The following is a 23,102-nucleotide window of genomic DNA, read 5'->3' on the forward strand; positions in this document are numbered from 1 at the left end:
GTCCTGAAAAAGAATTGATGACACAGCAGTTTATCCTGTAAATCTAGGTCATACCTGTCTATAACTCTTCTTAAACCATTCTTTTTTAAAAGGAGCCCAAACTTGAGTTCTCACAGAAACAAATGTAGACTTACAAAATGAGAAAGTGAATGAAAGCACTTGAACTGGACCCAGTGCATATATTTGTACTTTAAAATTGCAAATGAAGAATGAACATACTGATTTAGCAAACAGAAGACTGGTGCGTGTATATGTCTCCTCTTTAGTCTCCAGAGTTCATTAACTGTTTAATTTTTAATATTGTGTTGGGTGGACCTGAGTTGATGCAGCATTTCTGGGGAAGCTGGAATAGGTGACAAAATTCATATGCAAATGTCCTCCAAGCCTCCAGATGGTTCACAGGGGGAATACGCAGTCCCTTCACAGAATGAGATGAATCTCTTTATTTTGATTAAATGATTCTGATTTAGTCTACTTGTACGGATAGTACAAATCAAGCTACTACTTGTTAAAAAAGGAAAAAAAATCTGCTAAGGGAAGCATGGAAGTTCCACTGCATGTGACCTGAAGTCTGTGAAATTACAAATTATTACACTGTAACAGTTTCTTATCTATGTTTATTTCAAGGCAGTTCTGGTAATAAGATATTGTTCCAGTCTTCAAAGTTCACCCTCAGAAGCTAAGCTGGAACAGCAAAACAACTCTTCCAGTCCCTGTGCCGCTGAGTGGTGGAGTGGTGGCAGGTTGGCAGGCTTCTTTTTTTTTTTTTTTTTTTTTTTTTTTTGTCTTCATCTTTGCTTTTGTGAACTTCATGGCAGACTGCCAGGTTCTAGCTATTTTGTTGCACTGCTTCAAAGATTCAATGGGATGTGAACCAGTGTAGCATTTTGCGGTTCTGTCACTGTGGGGTTCCCAATGTTGTGACCCCCACCAAGTGGAGATGATTTTTGTCTCAACAATTGCTGGTTGGAAATGAGCCCGGAACACTGTCTTATCCAGTTGCCTGGCTGGCTGCATTGGTGAATTATCTCGGGCACAAGGGGGGTACTTGCATCGCTAGCCCCTGGTATGAGAGCTCCAAAACTGAATCCATTTGTTCTTCCCTTAGGATCCCTGTCAGTCCCTTGGCTTGTGAAGAACAAAGGCTTTACAACGGCCTCCTGCTGTATTTGCTTCAACACCATGAGAAGCTTTTTGTTGATCTGAACCCTGGTTTCTCACCAAGTCAAGCAGATGATCTTCAGGTAAGAAAGTTACATTAATTCATTCAGCAAGGAATCCAAAGTGCTTCATTAGGTTGTAACCTACAAATGGAAATATATTTGCTTATGCATAGTGTGAGTACTGACTGACTATACCTCGTTGCCAGCAGCCTAAATATTCATTGTATGCCCAAGCTAGAGGGGAAGCATAAGTCTTTAAATTTGAGATTATGGAAGAAAGAAAAAAAAAAAAGGCAAATGTAAAAGTAAAAGGTCAAGAAAAAAATACTAACTTTTTCCACTTTAGATATTTTAATGTGGAACTTTGTTAGACCAAAGCTACTGATTGTTTTCTCAAGTGAAACACTTCTTACTTCACTACTGTATGTGGACGATGCAGAAGAGCAAAATCAGAAGGGTGAACCCCCTCTCATCTTTTTCTGAAAATGCTATGTTTCACCTTTTTCTTGGGTATGTTCTTTTCTAAAACAATGTTAGTACTTTTCTTTGTTTGTTTTATTTGTCAAAAAATCTCCTAGTGGAAGAAGCATGATAGACTACCGCTGCTTTAGGGAGAGGGTCAATGTAAGTCTTGTTTTCAGGATGTGATGTATCATTGCTGCTTAACTGCTTAACTTGAAATTGATTTTTAGAAAAGGACTTGAGGGGAACGTAGTAACAAGACCTGCAGTCTAATACTTTACGATGAAGTTATACTACACATCCTTGCAGTTGAGATTGATGGAAGTGTGCCAGATCAGGTGAAGGATTATGAAAAAGACTTGCATTGCATGTAATTATAGCTCATGCTGCTCAAGTATCTTCAAGTTTCTTCAAGTATCTCTGTTTAAAAAAAAAAAAAAAAAAAAGGGAAACTTATAAAGTCAAATAGTGTATTTAGAGCATATTATATATCCCAAAGCAGAATAATGGGACTGTTGTGCTCCTTGGGACCTCTCTTTAAAAAGTTTTTCTTTAAATCCTGTTCAGATGTAGATACAGAGAACAGAAGACACTGATGTAAGGATGTTTATGAAATATTCATCCTGTGATATAGGACATGGTCCCAGATCTAAAACTGGGGTCGTTTGACACAGAGACTATGTTGGAGCCCACACCTCTACTTTTTCTCACATGTCTTAGGCCACTACCATCTTTGGGGATTCCTGCAAATGAGTATGCAAGACCAAAATGTTAGGAATCCAATTATATAATGTTTCTGTTCACAAAACTAGGCCGATTAAAAAGCATCAGCAACTAAAGGAGATTGGAAAGGTATTAGAAAAGCCCAAAGTCAGGCCTTCTGGCTTTCTATTGCAATACTTTTGTTTTAAAAGCAATTTCATTCCCTCTAATTCTGCAAAAATGTCACAGTCTGTTTGAGATTGTGGTGATGTGGGAAAGAATTCTGCTGGAAAAATCCTTTCAAGTTCTTTAATAAAACCCCAGACAAGGCATAGCCATGAGGCACTCTCCTACTCTGAGGTAAGCTTATGAAAGAAATCCCATCTATGGTGAGAAGGGAATTCGGTATTCTGTGGTTGATCTTGTTTTTGTAATTTCTGGCAGGAAATCCAGCACATTGGATAGGTACTCTTCATCTTTCATAATGTAACAATTGCTGAAAGTCCACTAAATGAGAAACATCAAAGTTAGGCTTACAAACTAAACATATTCAACGTGCATGAACTAGTTCCAGCAAAGCAAGCAGAAAGTGAAATGGCAAGCCTGGCTCAGATCCCTTGTTGCTTCCTGGAAATTAAACTTGCTTTTATTGGCTGTTTCTCATGAAATAACTTGAAGCAGTAACGCTGATACTTGCATTTGGACTACTTAATTCAGGAGGTTTTTTCGTTGTTGGGGTGCTTTTTTTCATTATTTTTTTTTCACTTCAATTTTATATGCCACCATAATTAATTGAGCTTGAACAAATAAAAGTCATACTGATCTGGCAAGCATGCTGACATAAGCTTAATAGGCAGCTGTGTAGTTTGTAGCCTGAGATGAACACGACCGATTGTTCCTGATCATAGCTCTTAGGATACCTAGAAGTGCCAGGAGTCATCCCACCTACTCTACCTCTGTAGGCTGATTCAGGCTGGCTGCTTGGGGAGAAGAATTTGCAGATTTTAGAAAGTTGCCTGTCTAATAGATCAGAACTAGTATCCCAGGCTGGCTAGGAGACTGTTCATACCCACCTATTCAATCTAAAGACAGTTGTTTAAAAGATGCTTACAAGCTACTGTGTGGCTTTAGTTTGTCCTTTTTCCTGACCGTTGCTGTAATGACAATGTAAGGCTTTAAAATCCTGCCGGTGGTGGTGTTTGTGTGGTGTGTGGTTTTAGTTGTTTTTTAAATCCTAATAGCCATTAGCATTTAAAGCTGTTCTGTAGTCTTCTGTCCTAGCTCACAGACTGTACTGGTACTGAGCTGATTTCCCTGTTTGGTTTAAATCACTTTTTAAAAAGAGGTTAGACACTGTAATGTTTTTTTTGACCTGGGGTCTCTCTAGACAACTCTGTTTAACCTGAAGCATATTGCTAGCTGTGTTGGAGGTGTACAAGATTACACTATAGAAGTTAAGCTAATTAAATTATGATCCAAACCTTTTTAATAGCAATTTGTCATGCTGTTTGCCCTCATCATTTCTGAATCTTATGTTCTGGTTTAAAAAATGGTTACAGAACTCTTCACATCTAGTCTTGGAGTATTTTTTTCGTATCTCCTTTCTGTACAGAATGCTTCTTGAATTAAGTACTCTGCCTTTGCTTTACAAACAGAGAAGCGTGACTTTTGGTGTGTGTGCAAGCCACTGCATCCCGTCAAACCATAGGATTAATTGGGGGAAAAAAGCCTACACCTTGAGGAAATAACTCTCATTTCTTGTTTTCTCTTCTTTGTCCTTTATGTGTGCTTCACCTTATGTTGGCAAGGCTGCAGGGACTCTTAATTGGTTTCCATGTAGCTTCTGCTTGCAATAATGGAACCCCCTTGTAAAGGGATTGCAGAGGTTCAGGTGGCTGGGGAAGGGGAACAGGGCACTCTCCTAGACCTGCAGAAAGACCGCAGACACATCAGAGTGGATTTCTGAAACTATGCAGTGTGGTTAGGAGTTGGTTGGGATCACTGGAGCTAAATATTTTATGAAGGCTATCTATTTGAATTGTTTTTTTGTTTTGTTTTGTTTTTTTGGGAAGTGTTTTGTGGTCTAGGGAGTTTTGTCAGTATCGGACAAATTTTTAGCCTTTATCGGACAAATTTAGCCTTTTTTTCAAAGAGGGAGGAGATGTTTCAGCATTAACCCATTTCTTTAAAAAAATAAAAATAATAATAAAAAGAACTGGTGCCTCACTTTCATCTGAAGTTGCCATAAAAAATTGTCGTTACCCTGATAAACTGCCCTCAATTTCAAGGACAGCTAATAACTCAACTGATGTTTTCCTTTGATAATCCCATAACAGTGCTTTTGAAATCAGTTGAAACCTTTCAAAAACAGAACAAACATGATCTTATGATACAGTAAACTCAAATTTCTAGGTTAGACTAAAGTGTCTTGTTGATGAAATTCTTCTTGTGTAGAGGAACATAGTTCCAATTTCTATTTGTGGCTTTTAGCACTTTTCCCTTACTCTAAATTGGTAGAGATTTCAATTTTTTTCTTTCACTTAAGTTCTTTCCTTAGTAAAGGTAACTTCCAGTTGCACTTAGGTGTGAACATAGTGAGTCCTGTGTGTGCCACCTGAATTTTCATGAGTTTTGTCAATACTTCTGTAGGGATTGCTGTTACATTATAGAGAGATTTCTTTATACTGCTTCCCATCCCACAGAAAAAGTGTTTCCCTACCTTTGTAAATTTAGCAAAAGTATGGACTTGTTAAACATTAAGTTCTAATTTTGTATTTGGGAACTGTGGATAAAAAAATACCTTGGGGATCAGAGCAGGACCTGGATCTCCACAAAAACTGTGGGCCGTAGATTGTCAGGATGTATTTTTTTTCTTCTGGATAAACTGGGAAGCATATATGACTGACTACAGGCATAAGGGTTTGATAAAGAGCACTGTACTAGGCAACTGTGACTTAAAACAGCCCAAGTGGATGTGGCTGGAGTATTCATTACTCATTCCAGGTCTTCAGTGCCAGAGCCCTTCTGTCTATAGGTGAGGGGAATAGGGCATGGAGAGAGTGAGGAGCTATTTCTGAGCAGTGCCTGTGATCTGCAGCAGACCTGCTGTATAGTGGACATCTGAAACTCTGAAACAACAAGAGTGCCTGGTCTCCAGTTTTAGCCTGCAGGATGTGGAGGTAATGTCATTCATATATTTAATGTTTGCTCCAGCATTTCTGAGGCGTTCTCCTGACCTGCTGCGTGTGTGGTGTGGGATTTTGCTGTCATGCTTGTAACCCTTTCTGTGACTTAATTCATTTTGCTGGTCACCTCCCTCCTACCCACATTATCTACATTGTTGTTTTTTTTTTACTTTTCACTTCTCTTCTGGCTGGTAAAGTTGCACCAGGAGAGAATGTCAGCAGGCGAAGGTGTGTTATGTGGGCCATGAAGCATGCTGTCAGCGGTGCTTTACTGTAACAAGCAGTTGGGACATGTAAGAAGGAAGCTGGCCAAACTGATGGCCTGTGCTTCTTTAGTGCAATCAACAACACAATAATAGAGCTCCAGTGTTCACATTGGCTGATAACACCGGTCACTGCCTGTCATTCAGTAATGGCAGGAAGTGTGTGAGAGAAGTTTTCTAAAATTGACACATGCCTTTCCTGACTTGGAAAAACATTTTGAAGGTGTTCTGCTGCGCAGAAACAAACTAAGCAGTAGTAAAGACTCACCTTTGTTACCTCTTAGTCTGTGAAGGCCTACTTTAAGTTTTGTTGTGAACAGAGCATTTTAAAAACCCCTACCATAGTCAAACTCACAGAATTCATGTTGATTACAGATTAAGGAGTCTTAGTGCAATTCCTACCTGATGTGTTCAGAGTGGCAGCTGGTTGCTATGCTTACTAAGGTGTCAGCCACACTACAAGGAAGAGGATTATAATTAATCAGATAGCTTATACATTAGGATAACATGCATTTCCACTTTCAGAGGATGCGTGTGGTCTTCCTCTGATGTTTTAAAATTTACCACACTACCTTAACTGAAGACTTGCGGCTCAGATTTTCAAGCATCTCATGTTTGCAGCAGCATTTTCTTCCACTTGGTGTCAGCATTGTTCTCCTTCACTACATAGCTGTATTTGCTTTGAACATAATTTTTTCATATGTTCTGAGTATCTTAAAATTAGGTATTGCATTTCTACTTTTGTAACATATCAGCACATCAGCCTGTTCCTTCCTCAGATAATTGCCGATATCAGAGAGGCATGAAGGAAGGGTATGAACTCACCTCCAAACCACTGTGAAATACAATCATTTTTTGTTTTATGTTCATGTCACCTTCCTTAACTCAGGAAGACTACCAATAAACTCTGTTACACTTTTTGTATTCCTTTTCTTTGGTGTACATAAGCAATACAATTTGTTCCAGATACGCTGATGATGAGGGCATTTGGAAAAATAGCAGAAGTGAAGTCTTTGATGGGAAACTCATCCCTTGGGAAATTAGAAGTATTTTACTGAAAGTTCTGTGATATCTAAACATCAAAACATTTCAGGCTTTTTTTTTTTTCCCTGTTCTTATAGCCCCTGTACTTTGTAAAGCCACCAAGGGTTTAAGTTTAGGGATAGGAATGGGAAATATTATCAGAACCACAGACAGGAACTGCAAAATAAAGCAAAAACCTTTTTTTTTTTTAAAAAAAAAAAGTCCACTGTTAAAAGAAAACACCATTTTTTATTCAACTGTAGTCTTCAGAGAGACCTGGGCTCTCTCCAATTCAGGGCTGCCTAACAGTGAATTTAACAGACATGCTCTGAACGCAGGCCCTGCTCCCCCTGCCCCCAGTTCTTAGACCACTTTTTTCCCCTTTAATGAGTTTAAATACCTACCTAGCAAAGATGCAAACATGCCAAAGTACTTAACTTCACTGGCCAGAAGAATATGCCAGCATTTATCGCAGTTGCGTGAAGAAAGGCTTGGCTGAATCTTGAAAGCATATTAGCACATTATAGCCTACTGCAGTTTCATTCTCTCCCAGCTTATTTGGGTTTTTGCTATAGAGCAGTCTCAGTGGTATTTAATTTCTTTGCTTCAAGTAAAAAAAAGGAAATGTGTGTTCATGAGTCAGCATTGCTGTTAAATAGTTTCCAGAGCTATCAAACTAAATACTGAGTACCTTTTTATTTTGATATGAGAAAGGGAAAGGATGAAATGTGCCTGTAATAAAAACACAAATCCAGCTGAGCCAAAACCATGAAAAACATGATGAAATGTATGGCAAAGATGCATATTACTCCTGTTTCCTGGGGGCCAGGGTTAGAAAAGTTTAGTTTGAATTGTCCTGATTTACTGACATCTTAATTTTCTTAAATAAAGAGATCTGTGGGAAAAAAAAAGAGGGAGGAGAAAGCAGAAAATGCCTTTAAGAATAATACGGAAAAATCAACGTGATACTTCAGAAACTTATAGTAAGAATAAACAAACACAACACCTCCTCATATGCTTTTTTCTAGATGCATTCCTACTCATTTCAAAGGCCATTTTTAATTTAAACAAACATTATGGCGGTTCGGCTTTGTGCACGTGGGTTGGCTTGCACTGCTGGTAATTTAGATGCTTGAAGCTGAGGTTCTGTCAACAACCTTAATCCTGACCTTTGAATTTTCACTGACCATACTCTCAAATTAGATGTAGCCCTGTTCCCAGAGGACCACAGATGAGCATGCATGGATTTGTGCCAATAAGGAAATAATAATGTAGGCCTTCAGCTCTTGTGCCAAGTGACCCAACCATTCCTGGGGATGATTGTGTTAAAGGATGCTGATCAGGACTAAATATTTCCGTAAGCTGTTAGGCAGACAAGGAAATACTTGATGAGGGGCTGCTGCTGTATGACACAGTATTGCTTCCAGTATGCGACTGGAGCTTTGCCTGGGCATTGTTGGTGTCACTGGGATGTGCACAAAAGCAGCGTAGGACCTAAGGTGGGAGATTCCTCTGCCAGCATCCACACACTGAGAGCTGGGGTCTGGGGGGAGGTGTCATTTGCCAAATCATTGCAAGGGTACAGTGCAGCAATAATAAACAGTGAGCCGAATTTGGTTATATGCAGCACACTAACTCAAAACCATACAGTACTTCTGAAAATATATTTGTCTTTTTCATATTTTCACTAGGAAAGTATAGCAAGCAATCTACCACTTAATTGCAAGGAATGATGTGTGAACAGAATATTTCCTTGACTAAATATCTGATGTGCTGCTTTACTTTTCTTCCAACTCTTCCTTTCATGTCCTTAACGTTTCTTCTAAGCAATTTCCTAGCTATTTTACTAAACATTTATATTCCATAACTCTTTCCATGCTTCAACAAAATGCTGGTTGAAGGTGGGGGAAAAGGAAGATGAAACTGATAGCTAAATATTAAATGGGCTATAGGGCAGTTCAGACAAGCTGTATATACTTACTTAGCACTAAGCACAGTTCATATAAGAAGCTTAAAGCAACTTGTGAAAACTGCTGCTGACAGAACATAGACCTGGTGTGTTCTAGATAATCAGTGAGCTCTGCACACCTTTCTTCTCAATTGCCCTTGGTAATTCAGATATTACAAAAAAAAAAAAAAAAAGTCTTCCTGCAAGTTGTAGAATAAAGATGCTTCTAGCGACTTTGCAATTGCAGGCAGATTTGTCAGCTAAAAGAAAATTTCCTTCTGGATCTGCCTGGAGTGTAAGTTACTAGCAGCAGCAGCAGTGTGTTGACTTCTTCTGTAGTGTTCCTTATACCCTGTGTTATTAATGGTAGCAAAGTCACTATGCTTTCTAACCAGAGAGAGCATAAGCAGGTGAAACCTAAATCCAGATCCATGTAAACGTCAATTCTTATAAACATCGCTGTTTCTAATATATACAGCAAATGCAGGTTCAGGTGATTGTCGTTCTTTATGAAATCTGTTTCTAAAGTTTAAAGCATAAAACCGAATTCACCTCCTTCCCATTTTCCTAAAAACTCAGAGCGCTTAGGGATCTCCTAAGCCATGATTAAACAAACAAACAAAAACAAAAACCAACAGCTTTGAAAAGTTTTGCTCCAATTTCTGTTTTGAAGCCCTTTGCTGATACCTGAGATACATCTAAATTTAGATGCAGCATTTTCCTCCAGTGAAGGCTACTTACTTTAAAGAAAGAGAGAAGTTCAGACTGGGTCAAAATCAAAGAAGAAAATATCAAAACCTTTATTTGCAGAGGAAGACAGCATTATTTTTTTTTATATTGTTATTAGGCTGCCTCTCTTGAGAAGCTTGGCACTGCCACAGACACTCTGGAAAAGGAAAAGAAACTCTTCAAAGTGCTGTATGGTAACTTCAGTTAAAGGACAGGTCAGGTCTTAAGAATACTGAGGGGAGTGATGGTTCTCTTTAGTACAACTTCTTCCCACTTAACAGATTCTACGTTATGTAACGTTCCCTTTGAAATCTTTATATAGCATGGGATTTCTTTTTTTTAAAGTTAACTTTGGAGTTGAAGGGCTGCTGTTGTCCCTGTATGGTCTTCAATTGTGGCTTTTTAATTAGTTGAAAGGGAAAATATATCAGTAGTAGAAAATAGAAGAATAAAGTAATTCTTCAGTATCAACTCATAAATCATTTCTGTGAAGTTGAGAGTGGTGTTCTCATCTTACCCTTCTGTAGTTCTTCCACTCAGCAAAATATTAATTCTGGAAACTGCTATGTGGTCTTTAGATATACATTTTTTTCCCATTCTCTACCAACAGTTTTCTTGAAAGTGAGAAAGTATTATTTTATACTCTGAAACTCTTGCTATTACAGAGTAGCACAAACAGTTGGCTTTAGAGAGACTCTATTTTTCTTTCTTGTTCCTTGGCTAAATTAAAACAAATAGGGAGGAAATTTTCATCACTGAGCTACTTCACATCCGCTAAACTTTTGTCCCTTTGTCTAATATGATGCTAAAGCAAGAAGTCGCCTATCTAGAAATCAGGTATTGCACTGATGGAGGTGCAATAGAAAGGAATGGCAAGGTTTCTTCCATACCTTAATGCATCTCAACCTGGTAGTACAGCTCCTGTTGTAGAGGATTTTTTCTGAGAAGGGAAAATACTTGAGAAAACTCTAGCATATTTCATGCTCTTCACTGGCTGTTAGTTGCTTTGGGTAGAGATTGAAGGCCTTAGTCCAACTGTTAGAAGCCTTCAGTGGATCAGCACCTAGCTGTGCTAATGAAAAGATTATTCCTGTATCACGTCTACTCTGATTTATGTAGTTGATGTGGCAGAGATCCCTGATAAAGCTAATTTTGACTCTGGAATAATTTTGTGGAGAAGAGAGTACTATTTCTGAACACAGTGCTTTCAAAGCATTTTGTAAGATGAAGTGTTTTACTTATGGTGGAGATTTTCTCTTGACAGAAAATCCCATTTTACTGGTTTCTTATGCTCTGCACGTGTGGCAGGTGACCTCCCACCATAGCAGAAAGCACGTTTCACTGTGAGTAATGCTATGCCAGTCTCATTACTCTAGGTGGTGCTTGGATATTATCACGGGAAGCTTGGAATATCAGGTGAAGTGGCATAAACATTCTGAATTGCATAACAATGACTTCTTGAAATTTCCACAGGGTATCTGCATTTTTTCCCTCAAATAGGCAAGAATTCATCAAATTTCAACCAAAAAAGCACTACTATGTAAGCAAAAACATGAGAATTTGAAGGCATAGTTGTTGGGTATTCAAAGCGGAAATCTGTCTAGTAAAAGCTGCTAGAATTAGAGGTAGGAGCATTTTGGGGGATGAAGAAAGACAATATTGAAGAATCTTTATCCAATATATTTCCTGGCACTTAAGAGCTTATTTGAAAAAGCATTTTGAAGAAATAGGTTCTAAGGATCCAGGCTGAGTCCCAGAAAGAACTGTCTAGTGGCACACATGACAAACCCTCAGGTAAACAGTAATGGGTAGAGATGTAGTTAAGTAATGCAAATCTATGCAGAGAAAATATTTTCATTGTATTTTTTCATAGACTGGAAAGGAAGAAGGAAAACGGTACAGCCTTTATATATTTCTGAATATTTTGTTTCCTGATCCATTAACTCCATTTGCTTTATGCCCAAGTTAATTTGGGTTGTCTCTGTTGCTCTGAATAGAAATAGGGAATCAGATGTGGGGTGCTGTGTTAACTCAAGCTGTGAGTCCAGAAGCAGTAGCACATCTGGAGTTTTCCCAAATGAAAATATTGTTCTCCCCATTTCACCAGTTGATTGAAAGTTGACTGTTAATTTTGGGCAGATAGTTGTTTGTATAATAAATTCTATTTGTGTGATATATTCTGTACAAAGACTGATTTTGACTCTTTAGGTCAGCCCATGAGATTTGTGTAATCTGAGACAGATATTCCATGGTAATCCTTGGAAAACATTGTGAAGTAACTGTGTATGTAATAATTTCACCAGGGGAGCAGTGCTATTTTTCTTTCATTAGTCTGATATTAACAGATTCTGTGAAGGACAACCCAATGCTGTGCAAAGGTGCCTGAGCTAGCTCTACATAACACAATTGAAAAGGGTACAGATGGATGTATGTTCTGAATATCTTAAGCGTTTTTAATTTGCTTTTAAGTTATGAAAAAAAATAATACAAAGCAACTGGCTGCAGCAGGGAAGTAGTCAGGGAATCTCTTTCACATGCTTTTTTTGTATGTAGCATGGATAGTAGTTCAAAAGGGTGACTGCATTCTCAGCTGAACCTTTGACTAAAGGCTCTTAAGTGCCAGGACAAATATTGGATAAAGTTTCTTTAGTATTGCCTTTCTTACTGAAACCAGAGTATTAAAAAAGAAGGAAAAAAAAAAAAAAAAAAAAGAAAGGTCTGTGGTGCTTACAGAAACTCTTTATCTTTCCTTTCTGGAGACTTAAAACTCGATCTGAAGCGTAATCCATAAAACTGCATCAAGAGGATTTGTTCATAAGCGTACCATGCATTGACATCAGCAAACTCTTATTCGGGCTGTCATGTTCCATATCTTGGAGCCTCATTCTAAATCTTCTGGCAGCATTCAAGTTCGGTGCGTTACATTTTGATTGAATTAATTAGGGAAGTTTGGATGGATCCCCTGATTGTGAAGTTGTCAGAAATTTTTAAGAGGATGTTTGTAAAGGTTATTTTTACCCTAGTTAATAACAAGTAGAACATCTGACTACATTCCTGTATTGTTTAAATGTGTAATACGCTGTCCATTTGGAAGCAAAGAAAATGGTAAATGAGAGCTGTATTTATGTACTTATCTTGCCTTTAAGTTAATCTCCTGTTACTAGTCTTGAGCCTTTCACGTTGCTATAGAAACTGCCACAGCCTCCAACTGTGCTTCCGCCAAGACTTAATTGCATTCTGAGTCTCATAGACTCTCTATTAACTGCAGCACTGGCAGACACAAACACATTGCAGGAGTTGAATTAATGGTTCAATATGATGTATGCGTTTTTTTAATACTATGTTTTCATATCCTTTTTCAATTTTTCCTTTACCAGCTGCTTAAGCTCCTCTCTAACATGTAGTGATACCACAGGGATGGATTCGCTCTGTTCACTGCCACTATATTTGATGTTTTCCAGTCTTCAGCGCCATTCAAGTATCTGAAAGAGTCATTGCTAGTCTTAAGGATTTTTTTCCTTAGAGGAGTCAGATTATTAATGAGCTCTCTTAGCTTCACTGAGGTCTTTCTGAGACTTCTTCACCTCTGCATTTGTGAAACAGATATGGAAGTGCATAGCTGCTATCTGGTAAGTTTGTGCTGGGTCAGTGCTCTTGACTACGTGGTTTTTATGTGATTGGTATGCGTCAAAGATAGGTGGCTTTTCAGCAAGGCCTCTTTTTAGGTCAGAAATGTCAGTTTATCAAAGTTGAAACCGAGTATGGCTGTGCGCAAGGTTCAATAAGACTTTACTTGGAATTATTTATTATATCCTTGATGGAAATTCTCATCAAAACCAGAGAACATCTCTTGCTCAGCTACTGCAACCAAATCTCAGAGGTCTGTTTCTCCACTTGGTTCTCAGCATATTGATGATGGCCATGAAAACACACTGTTCTTACTGATGCTGTTCCACATTCTGTGGGAATGGACTAGACTGTAGCTAGTTAACATCAATTTCCATAGAAAATGGATGTAAGTTCAGAACTTTGTGATAAAAAAGCAATCCTCACTGTTCTGATGTGCAGAAAGAGGGGAGAAATGTATTACAACAGGAGGAAAAGAGAAAGTCATGTATTTCCATTTCTGTGTTAAGCTCTGTCTCAGCTCTGCTTTGCTTGTGCTTAGACGATAAGACACAGTGAATAGGACACACACTGTGCACTGTTGCTCTTATGGGATGTTTCCATACCTGTGTTAATGCTGGTCCAGAGATTTATTTCTATCCCGTTCTCATTAGAAGCATTAGAGGCAGCCCACAAACTAGTGAATGGACAAAGTCAGACTGAGGCTGGGAGCAGGGCAAAGGGAAATTTTACCAGCCTTCACTGCAAAATGTTTGTGCACATTAAGTCATGCTTTTAGATAATGAACATCTGAAGACAGCTTAAATATACCTCTTTTAACATTTAAGCTTTTCAAATATCCTTTAAAAGGTGACCCTTTACGGTAGTATTTTTCATGTGGTTCACTTTTTTTCCTTCTCTATTTTTTTTTTAATTTTGAATATGTGCTGTGTTTATTGATGGGCCTTTATTAAAAAAGTCATGTAATTAAAGAGAGTAAACCAAGGTAGCCTTTCTGGTCTCAGCCTTTCGGCCAGTATTTCTCTGTGAATTTGTGTGGAAATTTTGTCCTTTTTGACTCTTACAACAAAGAAAACCGATTAGGAAAGGAAGAAATTGTGATAGTATTGTCAGAATTAACCTGAAAGAGCGTAGACAGTTTTGCAGTGCTCCATTTCCACTCTCTCTTTTTTTTTCCCTTCTTGTCCTTTTTCGTTAGCTACCTATTTTGCACCTCCTGCTGCGTGCGACACAGTGCACTTCCTGTCATGGATCTTAAATCTCTTCCACAAAATGTCATCTTTCCTTTTTAGCTGCTCTGAGAGTTTGCATGTTAGAGAGAACTGCATTTCCCTGCCAGCTCTGGCTCAAGTTATGTTTCCTGGATTGCCCTACAGTATGTCAATGTATATTCTGAAAAGCTGTGTGTGATAGAGACCTTCCTCAAACCTTCTGAAAACACCTACTTTGGGATGGAATTTATTGGGATTTGAGTATAAAATAAGCATTATTTGTTGGCTCCTGTCATTCTTGAGAAGCCAGATAGTTGCCACGTCTCCAAGTTGTCTGTCTGCTCGAGCTATTTTCCAGTCAGTGACAGCACCTCATTTACATAAAGCACTGCTTGCAGTGTTTTTGTGGGTATTCAGAATGAAGGCCTTGCCTATGAGCTGAACAGCCGGATGTGTGTGTGCGTGGAGGGCTTTACATTGGTTAAATACAGTTGTTAGCAGTATTAGTAAAGAGAAAAGCCTCATTACAAATCTGTGATGTGCCAGGTTGTTCTACTGTACTGTAGAATGTATTGCAAAAGCCTTTTTCACAAGCCATCATTTCTTATGATTTCTGTAGAAAGGGTGGTGTGAAACTTGACCATAAAAAGGATTTCGGGTAAGCAGGGGAGCTGGTGGAATGGTGCACGCATGTCTCAGGCAACTATCCCCATTGAAATAAGGAGACGTGCAGAGAATGGACAGGACGGGTAGGGACGGTCCATTTAGCAGGTACGCTCTTGGGTTATGTATCATTTTTTTTGTTTTGGTGACCTGAATACAACCATCTTCTAGTACCCACAGGGCAAGATGGAAGGTAACACTGCTAAAATGTGTGTGTAGAGTGTAGGCTCTGTAGGGCTGAACTTTAAAAAATCTTGAAATAGAGACTTAGAATTTACTTTTAATGTGATTTCCATCTCTTTATCCTCTCTCTTGTGTCCCCAAAATCAATCCCCAGTGAAATTTCTATTTTCTGTCTTAACCCTACCTACCCCAGTGGCCACTTAGCAGAAGAGTTTCACTTGTGTCACGTAAACTGGTCATTTTGTATGTCCTTGTACGGCATGCCACGGAAATGAGCATGAACTCTATTAATATCTGTTCTTACGTAAACGGAATCCATTTTATTCAGTTCTTCAGCTAACGAAGCACTGTGGGAACGGGACAGTCAGAAGCTTGGGAATTACTCTACAAGGAAGAATCTCAGTGTTTCTTGGCAAAAGCTGCTTTATGCTCTAGGCTTCCTTGGTAAGAGCCAACAGTAACAAGGTCTTACTCTGGACAGAAGTTTAAATAAATAGACACTGAATATTTCTGCTTGTCTTTGAAAACTGACACACAGAAATCCCAAAGTTGATTTCAAAGAAGGCTTAGTTTTTGTCTAATTACAGCCAGATACTCAATTTGGAGGTAGGGGAGTGTTAGTCTAATAAAAGAAAAGAGGCGTCCCAAATAGGAACTTAGTCCCCCTTTTCCTTATTTATTTCCAAATGCTGGCAGGATGGGAATATTTTTTTCCTCAATTCTTTGTCAATTTCCTTAAAGTAAGAATAAAAACCTAAGAGGCATAAGGTGGTAACTGGCTTTCTAGCAGCAGTTGCTATTAAATTTGTGTTAAAGTTGCAAAAGGAGCAGCTGAACTGTCATAAATGGTCATACAAAGACTACCTCATTTGGGGATTGTTGGCAAAGGCTGTAGTGGAGGCATTAGATGGCATTAGGTTTATGCTGTCATAACTTCTACAACGTCCTTTACAATTTTTCTTGCACTCTTACATTGCATGAGGAATAAATGAGACCTCGTGGCTAAAAGGTCAGTGTCTCCAACCTTGTTTCACATGCAGGTGACCCTATACCCCCATGCACCCATCTGTCTAGTACTGCCCTGGTGAGCACTGATGGAGGAAAAGAGGGAAGCTCTCTTCCCTAATAGCTTCTTAGCTGGACCGAACACTGACAGCTCTGTGAATATTGTATTAGCACGATAGCTTCTGTCTGTTAAGCCAGAAGGTATGTGCCACTTGATACTGTTGCTTGACTCAGGAGATACTACGTGCAGAGGCCTTTTGGTTTCTCTAAGACTGGATCTGGCAGAATATTATTTCAGTATAAAGATTTCATCAGAAATATAAGAAAAAGATGAATGATCCTGTTTATTCTTGGCTTGTTGGCTTTTGGTTTTTGTTATTCCATGGACCATAAGATAACAGTTAAGAAAAATTTCAGAACACAATCTTGCATTCTATATACTGCTGCAGATATGGCAAGAACTAATACGAGAGAGGGCCGGACTTTTTGTGTTAAATCTTTCTGCTTCATGCGTTATTCTTCTCCCTTCATGAAATCCTACCTTCAGCCCTCCCAGTCTTTCTGTTTTAATAAAAAGCTGAACTATGAATTTAAAACTTACAGGAAAAATGTGACCCGATGTATCTTTGCATCCCAAATGAAGCAGGAGCCTGTTTCTCTTGGCCTATGTTTTCTAATTGCCAGTTCACAATATGTTGTTACATTATCAGTAGAAATGTCAACAGGAAGCCAAGGAATCACTAGTTAATGCACTGAGCGGCACAATTAGTCTTCAAATAAATCAGGATGGCTACTCAGTCTTTTATATTCAGCATGCATTGCAACAGTTGATGTGCAACAAAATCATCTGCTAAGACCTGCATAAAAATACAGCAATAAAAGAGATATCAATCTTCATAAATGCAGACCAAAACGGAAGGAAATTAGGACCATATGGGGAGCACCAGTGACAAAAATGAGCCATTTATTCCCAAGTCCAAAGATAAATTTATGACTCTCTGTATGAACTGGTTTTCCTGGATGCAAGCATAATGAAATAGAACCTGTATTTTAAGTGCTCAGTATTGCACCTGGCCACCTGAAAGACATTTCTGAGGTTCTGGAAAAAGCCTGTAGGAATCTGAAAAAGGGCAAAAAATGCATGCAGAGAATCTCAATAACAAAACAATTAAAAAGCAATACATTTAAAAATAATTGAGAAAGTAGTTAGACAAAGAAATAGTCCCAATGCCCATTTCCTGGGAGTGTGCACTGCGCAAGGAAATAGAAGGTCCTTATTCTAAGCACACCTGTGGTAAAATCCCTAATTATAATCATTCAGATCAAAGTTAATTAAAAGCACATCTTTAATATAGCAGTACGCTTTTCCCTACATACATTCATCTGGGACCAACTCTCTTCTGCCCTCTCTGTTATTTAACTTAAATAGAAACAAGTAGCTGCAAATGTACTTCCCATTTTCTTTTATCTGCTGAACGGTACTGTGTGTTCTAAGAGCACACACACGTGTGTGTGAGAGAGAGAGAACAAAATAGTGTCTCACTCTCTAATGCTGTAGAAAGTTAAAAGGATGACTGAAAATGCATATGCTTCTTGGGAACTGCCTTTCGTATTGCTCTCTTTGGTTCCCACTGTCCACCACCAAACAGGTCAGCTCTTCCGGGAAGTGTCAACATCCCTGTTGATTGTTAGTCTCCTAAAATGACTTTCTCTGTAAAGTGCTGGTCTGGCATTCCACTCACAAACAGGTACCAGGTTCCCCAAGCTATGTGGAATGTGATCTGATTTACCCAGGACATAACTTAAGGAACTAGGATAGGGGAGGAAGGCGTAAATGCAGCCATGCAGTTGAAGTCAAATGATCAAAGTGGTGTTTAAAATGCCCAGAAAGTTAAAACTGCATTTTTCTTATAAGAAGGAGTTTTGATAGCATTGCTTACCTGCGTGGAGAGCACTGATGGGCTCTCATGATATTTAGGTAATTAACTGTGGCATTATGAAGGAAAATAGAGAGAACTTTTCTTGGATTTTTTTTTTTTTTTTTTTTTTTTTCCCAGAAGTAGCTCAAGAGTTTCTCTATGGTAGAAAAATTGGTGGACATTGCAAGGCCTTTGCTAGGTCTTGCAAAATATGTGAGTTTGGAGCATACTCCCAGCCCAGCCTCTTTTCTGTATGTGATTTCCACTGCCAAGTACTGTATGTTTTGTTGTTGTTGTTGTTTTCAATTAAATTTATTTCCTGAGCATTCCCATGTCTCTCTCCTAAACAAGCCCATAGCAGATTATTGCTAACAGGCTTAATGTTTTGCCTAGCTAGAGGCTTCCCAAATCAGAGTTTCCCAATATGCAGTTCAAAAATAAACCAGCCCCCACACTGTTGCGATTGCCCATGTTTCTGCTTCACAGAAATCAGATTAGTAATGAAATGCATCCTCTTTCTGCTCCTTGCCCCCAAAAAGTCAGTTACATTGTGCTAACAACTGCAATAGGACAAATCAGTCCTGAAGCTTATAGTTGAGGTATTAGCAAGAACTTTTGAAAAGACTAAAAGAGAAATGTTTGAACTCCTTTGTCTTCAAAATATTTGTCTAGCTTGCTTGCAGTGTGCCAAAATAATTGTGCCCCGTGAGGAGATGTGTCAGTTGGAATTTGAGGTAGGTAGTAAGCTGATTTCCAGGCCAGCTTGAACAATAACTGAACAGGACAAACATTTCCTCCCTGTGTGGCTTTTTGAGCACTATAACAAAGTGGCATTGCAGTGTTTCATATTGCAGGTCTGAAAGTTTGTGCAGAGCAGGAACAAGAACATTGTAAGAAGGCAACATATATCTAAACAAAGGTTTTAATATGGATCAAACAGAATAACCAAAAAACGACAACTACAACAACAAACATTTAGCTATGTTCTTTATAAAATGTTTCTAGGAGTTTAGTGTGTTATCTTTCTGCTCATCAGTGTAGAGGAATGCGGAATTCACAATTATTTGCTACCACAGTGGATGATACCTGTTTTTACTGAGTAGGGTGTTTAGAGTTGAAAACAACTGTTTCTTTTAAATGAATAAACATTTAAAAATTTTAGTATGTGTTTTTACAAACATTTCAACTAATTAAAAATGGTAATATGCTATTAAATTATCAAATGAGATAAACTCAGGCTGTAGCAAATTCCTGTTCTATTCTAATTTCAGAAAACCTAAATTTACCTATTCTGGCCTTGGAAAGAGGATAAAACTAAACTATGACTAAAACTAAAATCTCAACCCCTACTAATTTTTAATATTCTATCCAGAATTTCATTAATCCATTTTGAGATTAAAGTTGGAGACAACTGATTGTGGCAGTAAATACTTAATTGTCTTTCATTTCAAGACATATTTGTATTAATCTGTTTCTTTAAAAGCTTTATTTTTGTAAAATTATATTTTTCAAGCCAAGAATGAACGTGAGAAGGCTTGGGTCTCCAAGCTGGTATTCTCACGTAATAAACCATTTTATGTAAGTGTTGTTGAACTCATCACCTTCCTTTTCACCTGAGCATTATTACTATTAGTAAGATAAATAAATGGAAATTGCGTAGTTTAGTGCTATGCATGAAATTCCTCTTGGCAAGCACTGACTGCTCTGTGTGCATGTGTGTGTTTGTGTGTTAAAGAATTAGATCTTGCTTTATTTAACAAACAGTCCAGTGCTTGCCAACCTACTTAGCGAGTGCTTAGCATATTTAAGTTCTTAAAGTTAAATATATGCATAAGCATTTTCCTTACTTGGAGCTTAAATCACAGGTTTTCCATGTTTATGATAATTATTGTAAAGTTGCTTAAAGGCTTGGCATAATAGAAGGTTACTTGGCACTTTTTATGCGTGACAAGCTCTTCCTGGGTAACTCTGATTAAGTACGTAAAGGATATTTCATTACTACAGAATAACTACATGACAGAAGTAGTTATGATGACACTTACATGTGTACACAGCAAAATGGTGAATATTTGCAGCGTCCTGATTCCTGCACTGTGTAAGGAAAAAAACAACACAAGGGATGAATAAAAAGTGAAAAGTGTAGCAGAGTAAAAAATATTTTTTTCCAGTTTCCTACTACATCATGAACTGTTGAGTCCAGATCACACAAGATCTGATTGAAAACTCTATTTTCTCTTCTCTTAAAATAAATGAAAATGATACTGCTGAGATTTTATTTATTTATTTATTTATTTTCAGCTGAACCCTAGTTCTGTCTTAAATGTAAAAAGCACCAGGTAGTTTGGGAAGAATTTTTGTAGTTTGTCAAATTGATGTTTCCTGTATTCCCATAGATGCTTCCCATTATGGAACTAACAATTCTTACTGTTTCAAATTTATATCTTCTGTTTGCCACAGTGTTTACCAATTATAGGGTTATCATAGCTTTTAAATCATGTAAAATTACAGATTCCTTGAACAAAAGGGATTTAATATATGTAATGCATTAGATTAGTGTGAAAAGCAGCAGAGCCAAGACTTCTGGGAGCAGAGATGACTGCACACAGGCTACAGCAATGTCAGAAAATTTGGGTTTGGACAAAGTATTCTTTTGAATGTAAGATAAGCTGTCCTTACTGGTTTGGATTTATTACCATTGAAAAATGAAAACAGGAAAAAAAACACACATGCACAAAAAAAAAAAAAAACAAACAGCCTACTATTGCTCAATCAACAGACTTACTTTTTTTCCTCCCTCTCTAAGGAGATGCTATATACAGTTATGTTTTATGGTCTGGATATTTTTTGTACACTTCTTGTTTATTCCTACTGAGTTAATGTATTGCTTTATTATATGCAGAAAGATGCATTAATGGCCACTAATTTAGTGGTCATTAAAGTATTATTTTAATACTTTAAACAGAACAACTGTTTTTTTTTTAGGATTGTCTTTTTTTCCAGCTCCCTTGCATGGACTGTGAAATAAGAAAAAGATGGTGTGCAATCCTGAGCACAACAAGAAAATTACCAACACTTTAATAAACTAGAAGTGTGTATGAAATAATTAATTTTCATGAAAATTGACAAGAACAGTGCAACGGAACATTGGATCAAACTTGTCTTGAACTGAAACCCAGTCTTGTACATTTTGTTTCTTTTCTTGGTGCAGGAGAACAATAAAGAAGATGAGGAGAGAGACAGATCTGCATTATTAAGGTAGGATGAAAGCACCTGTTGTTTAATGGCTCCGTGGAAACTTTTGATATCTCATTACCAATCCATATAATATATGTCTATAATGTAATGACAGTTGGTTTACTGGAGCAGTAACCTCCCCCCAAAATGAAAATTCTCAAATGTTAATGGTAATGTATATGAATTGTATATGAACTACACACAGATTAATCTAGCAAGCTAAAGTCACTCGCTGAGGCCAGACATGTATTCTACATTCTTGGGTGCTTTGACTTAATTTCTTTAATTATTTGGTATTTCTCTAATTTTGTATTCTGCTTGTACACGGGTATATCTCTGTATGAGCCTATATCACGGGTCACATGTTGGGGTTTCCTAAAAATGCAAGGATGAACTGCCTGGTTTCACAGAGTGTTTCAGGGCTTTTCACTGGTGTGGTATTGCATCAAGAGGCTGAGATGTGTTCAGAATAAATATATAAATAACTGTGTGCACTTACCCCTGGGAAGGGGAGGATGTTGGCAGTAAAATCAGCATCTTGATAGCTTACTTTGGGAGCAGAGTGGGGTGGCCAATGACTGTACCTTATGCAGATGGTTAAATTTAGTGGAGGGAGGAAAACTGATGCATAAACAAAGCTGAAATCCTTTGCTGCATTTGTCAGAAGGATTTGGCTTTTACTAGACTTAAGTTTATGTAAGCAAGCAGTATTTTGTTATGCCCCAAGACTAAATTTGCTTGCATCATTTCTCCAGCATATGACTTGGGGGATGTCTGACCACAGGACCATAGCTTAGCCAAAAAAATTCTTAAGGGAATATTTTTTACCCATAAGGCTTAAAAATATAGTAATGCCTTCACACCCTTTTTTTGCATTTTGCAATAGCTATACTTGGACTAACCTAACAATCACTGGAAAATCATGGTATATCTTTCAGATTTTGTGGGTTTTGTTCTGAGATTCCACTGAAACACTGCAGTGGATGCCAAGTTATTTGTGCTCTGCAGTGAAAAAACAGAGGTAAAGTTGTTATAGCTCAGAGCAACTTCAAGTATTTCCCAGATATTTTGGAACACCAGACACTGCTACTTAATCCCACTTAAAATTCTGCTTGCTTTGCCAGAAATGCAGAACATTAATAAACTGCATTAGTTAGGAAATAGCTTTCTGAGTGAAGTAGGGAAGATAATTCAAGGTTTTAGACAAAGCTATTGAAGCAGAGACAAGCTGGCATTTCCCAAAAGCTAATCAAATACTCATAGAGCAATAGGAGACTGTAATATATCATTTGGGAGACAAAAGTTATGGGAGAAGATTTCAAAGGCTACTATCTCTATTTGCCAGCAGGTAGTACCTCCTGGTGTTGAGCCTTTAGCATTATAGAAATTGCCAAACACTGCTTGAAGTAATCATCTGTTCTGTGAGAGGATATCTTCTAAACCATACTGATTGTTTAGGCCTGGTGGAGGACTTGCATATAGACCTAACTCATATCTGAATCTGAAATACAGTATTTGGTTCAGTAGATAATAACAATTCTGGGCATTTTTTCTATGTTTTTGGATCATAATGGAACAACTGGCAATTGTTTTTTCCTGATTGCACTGAGTATAACTTCTTAGTGTCTTACACAGTCATTGGTAAGTGATGATTTGGATGTTCATCCACCTTACAAAACAGACAAATTTCAGTATTTGCATTGAGTATGTGTGTGTATTTGTATATATATGTATGTATATATATATGTGTGTGTTCCACTGTTTACATAATAAATGTAACACATA

At 37.8% G+C, this 23,102-nt stretch overlaps 1 protein-coding gene across 15 annotated transcripts in view; it reads left to right on the forward strand.

The window, feature by feature from the left end:
* FAM13C (family with sequence similarity 13 member C) overlaps positions 1-23,102 on the forward strand; it is a 133,620-nt gene that overhangs the window by 21,467 nt on the left and 89,051 nt on the right. For all 15 annotated transcript variants that reach the window (XR_011810326.1, XM_072040045.1, XM_027463245.3 and 12 more), the window contains 2 exons: positions 1,109-1,244; positions 21,292-21,338. Coding sequence is in view for 14 of the 15 variants with exons in the window: in XM_072040045.1 (XP_071896146.1) it covers positions 1,109-1,244; positions 21,292-21,338 (183 nt within the window). In the remaining variant the exon portion in view is untranslated. The remainder of the gene's footprint in view (positions 1-1,108; positions 1,245-21,291; positions 21,339-23,102) is intronic.

Source organism: Anas platyrhynchos, chromosome 6 (genome assembly GCF_047663525.1).
Source record: "Anas platyrhynchos isolate ZD024472 breed Pekin duck chromosome 6, IASCAAS_PekinDuck_T2T, whole genome shotgun sequence".
Classification (NCBI taxonomy): domain Eukaryota; kingdom Metazoa; phylum Chordata; class Aves; order Anseriformes; family Anatidae; genus Anas; species Anas platyrhynchos.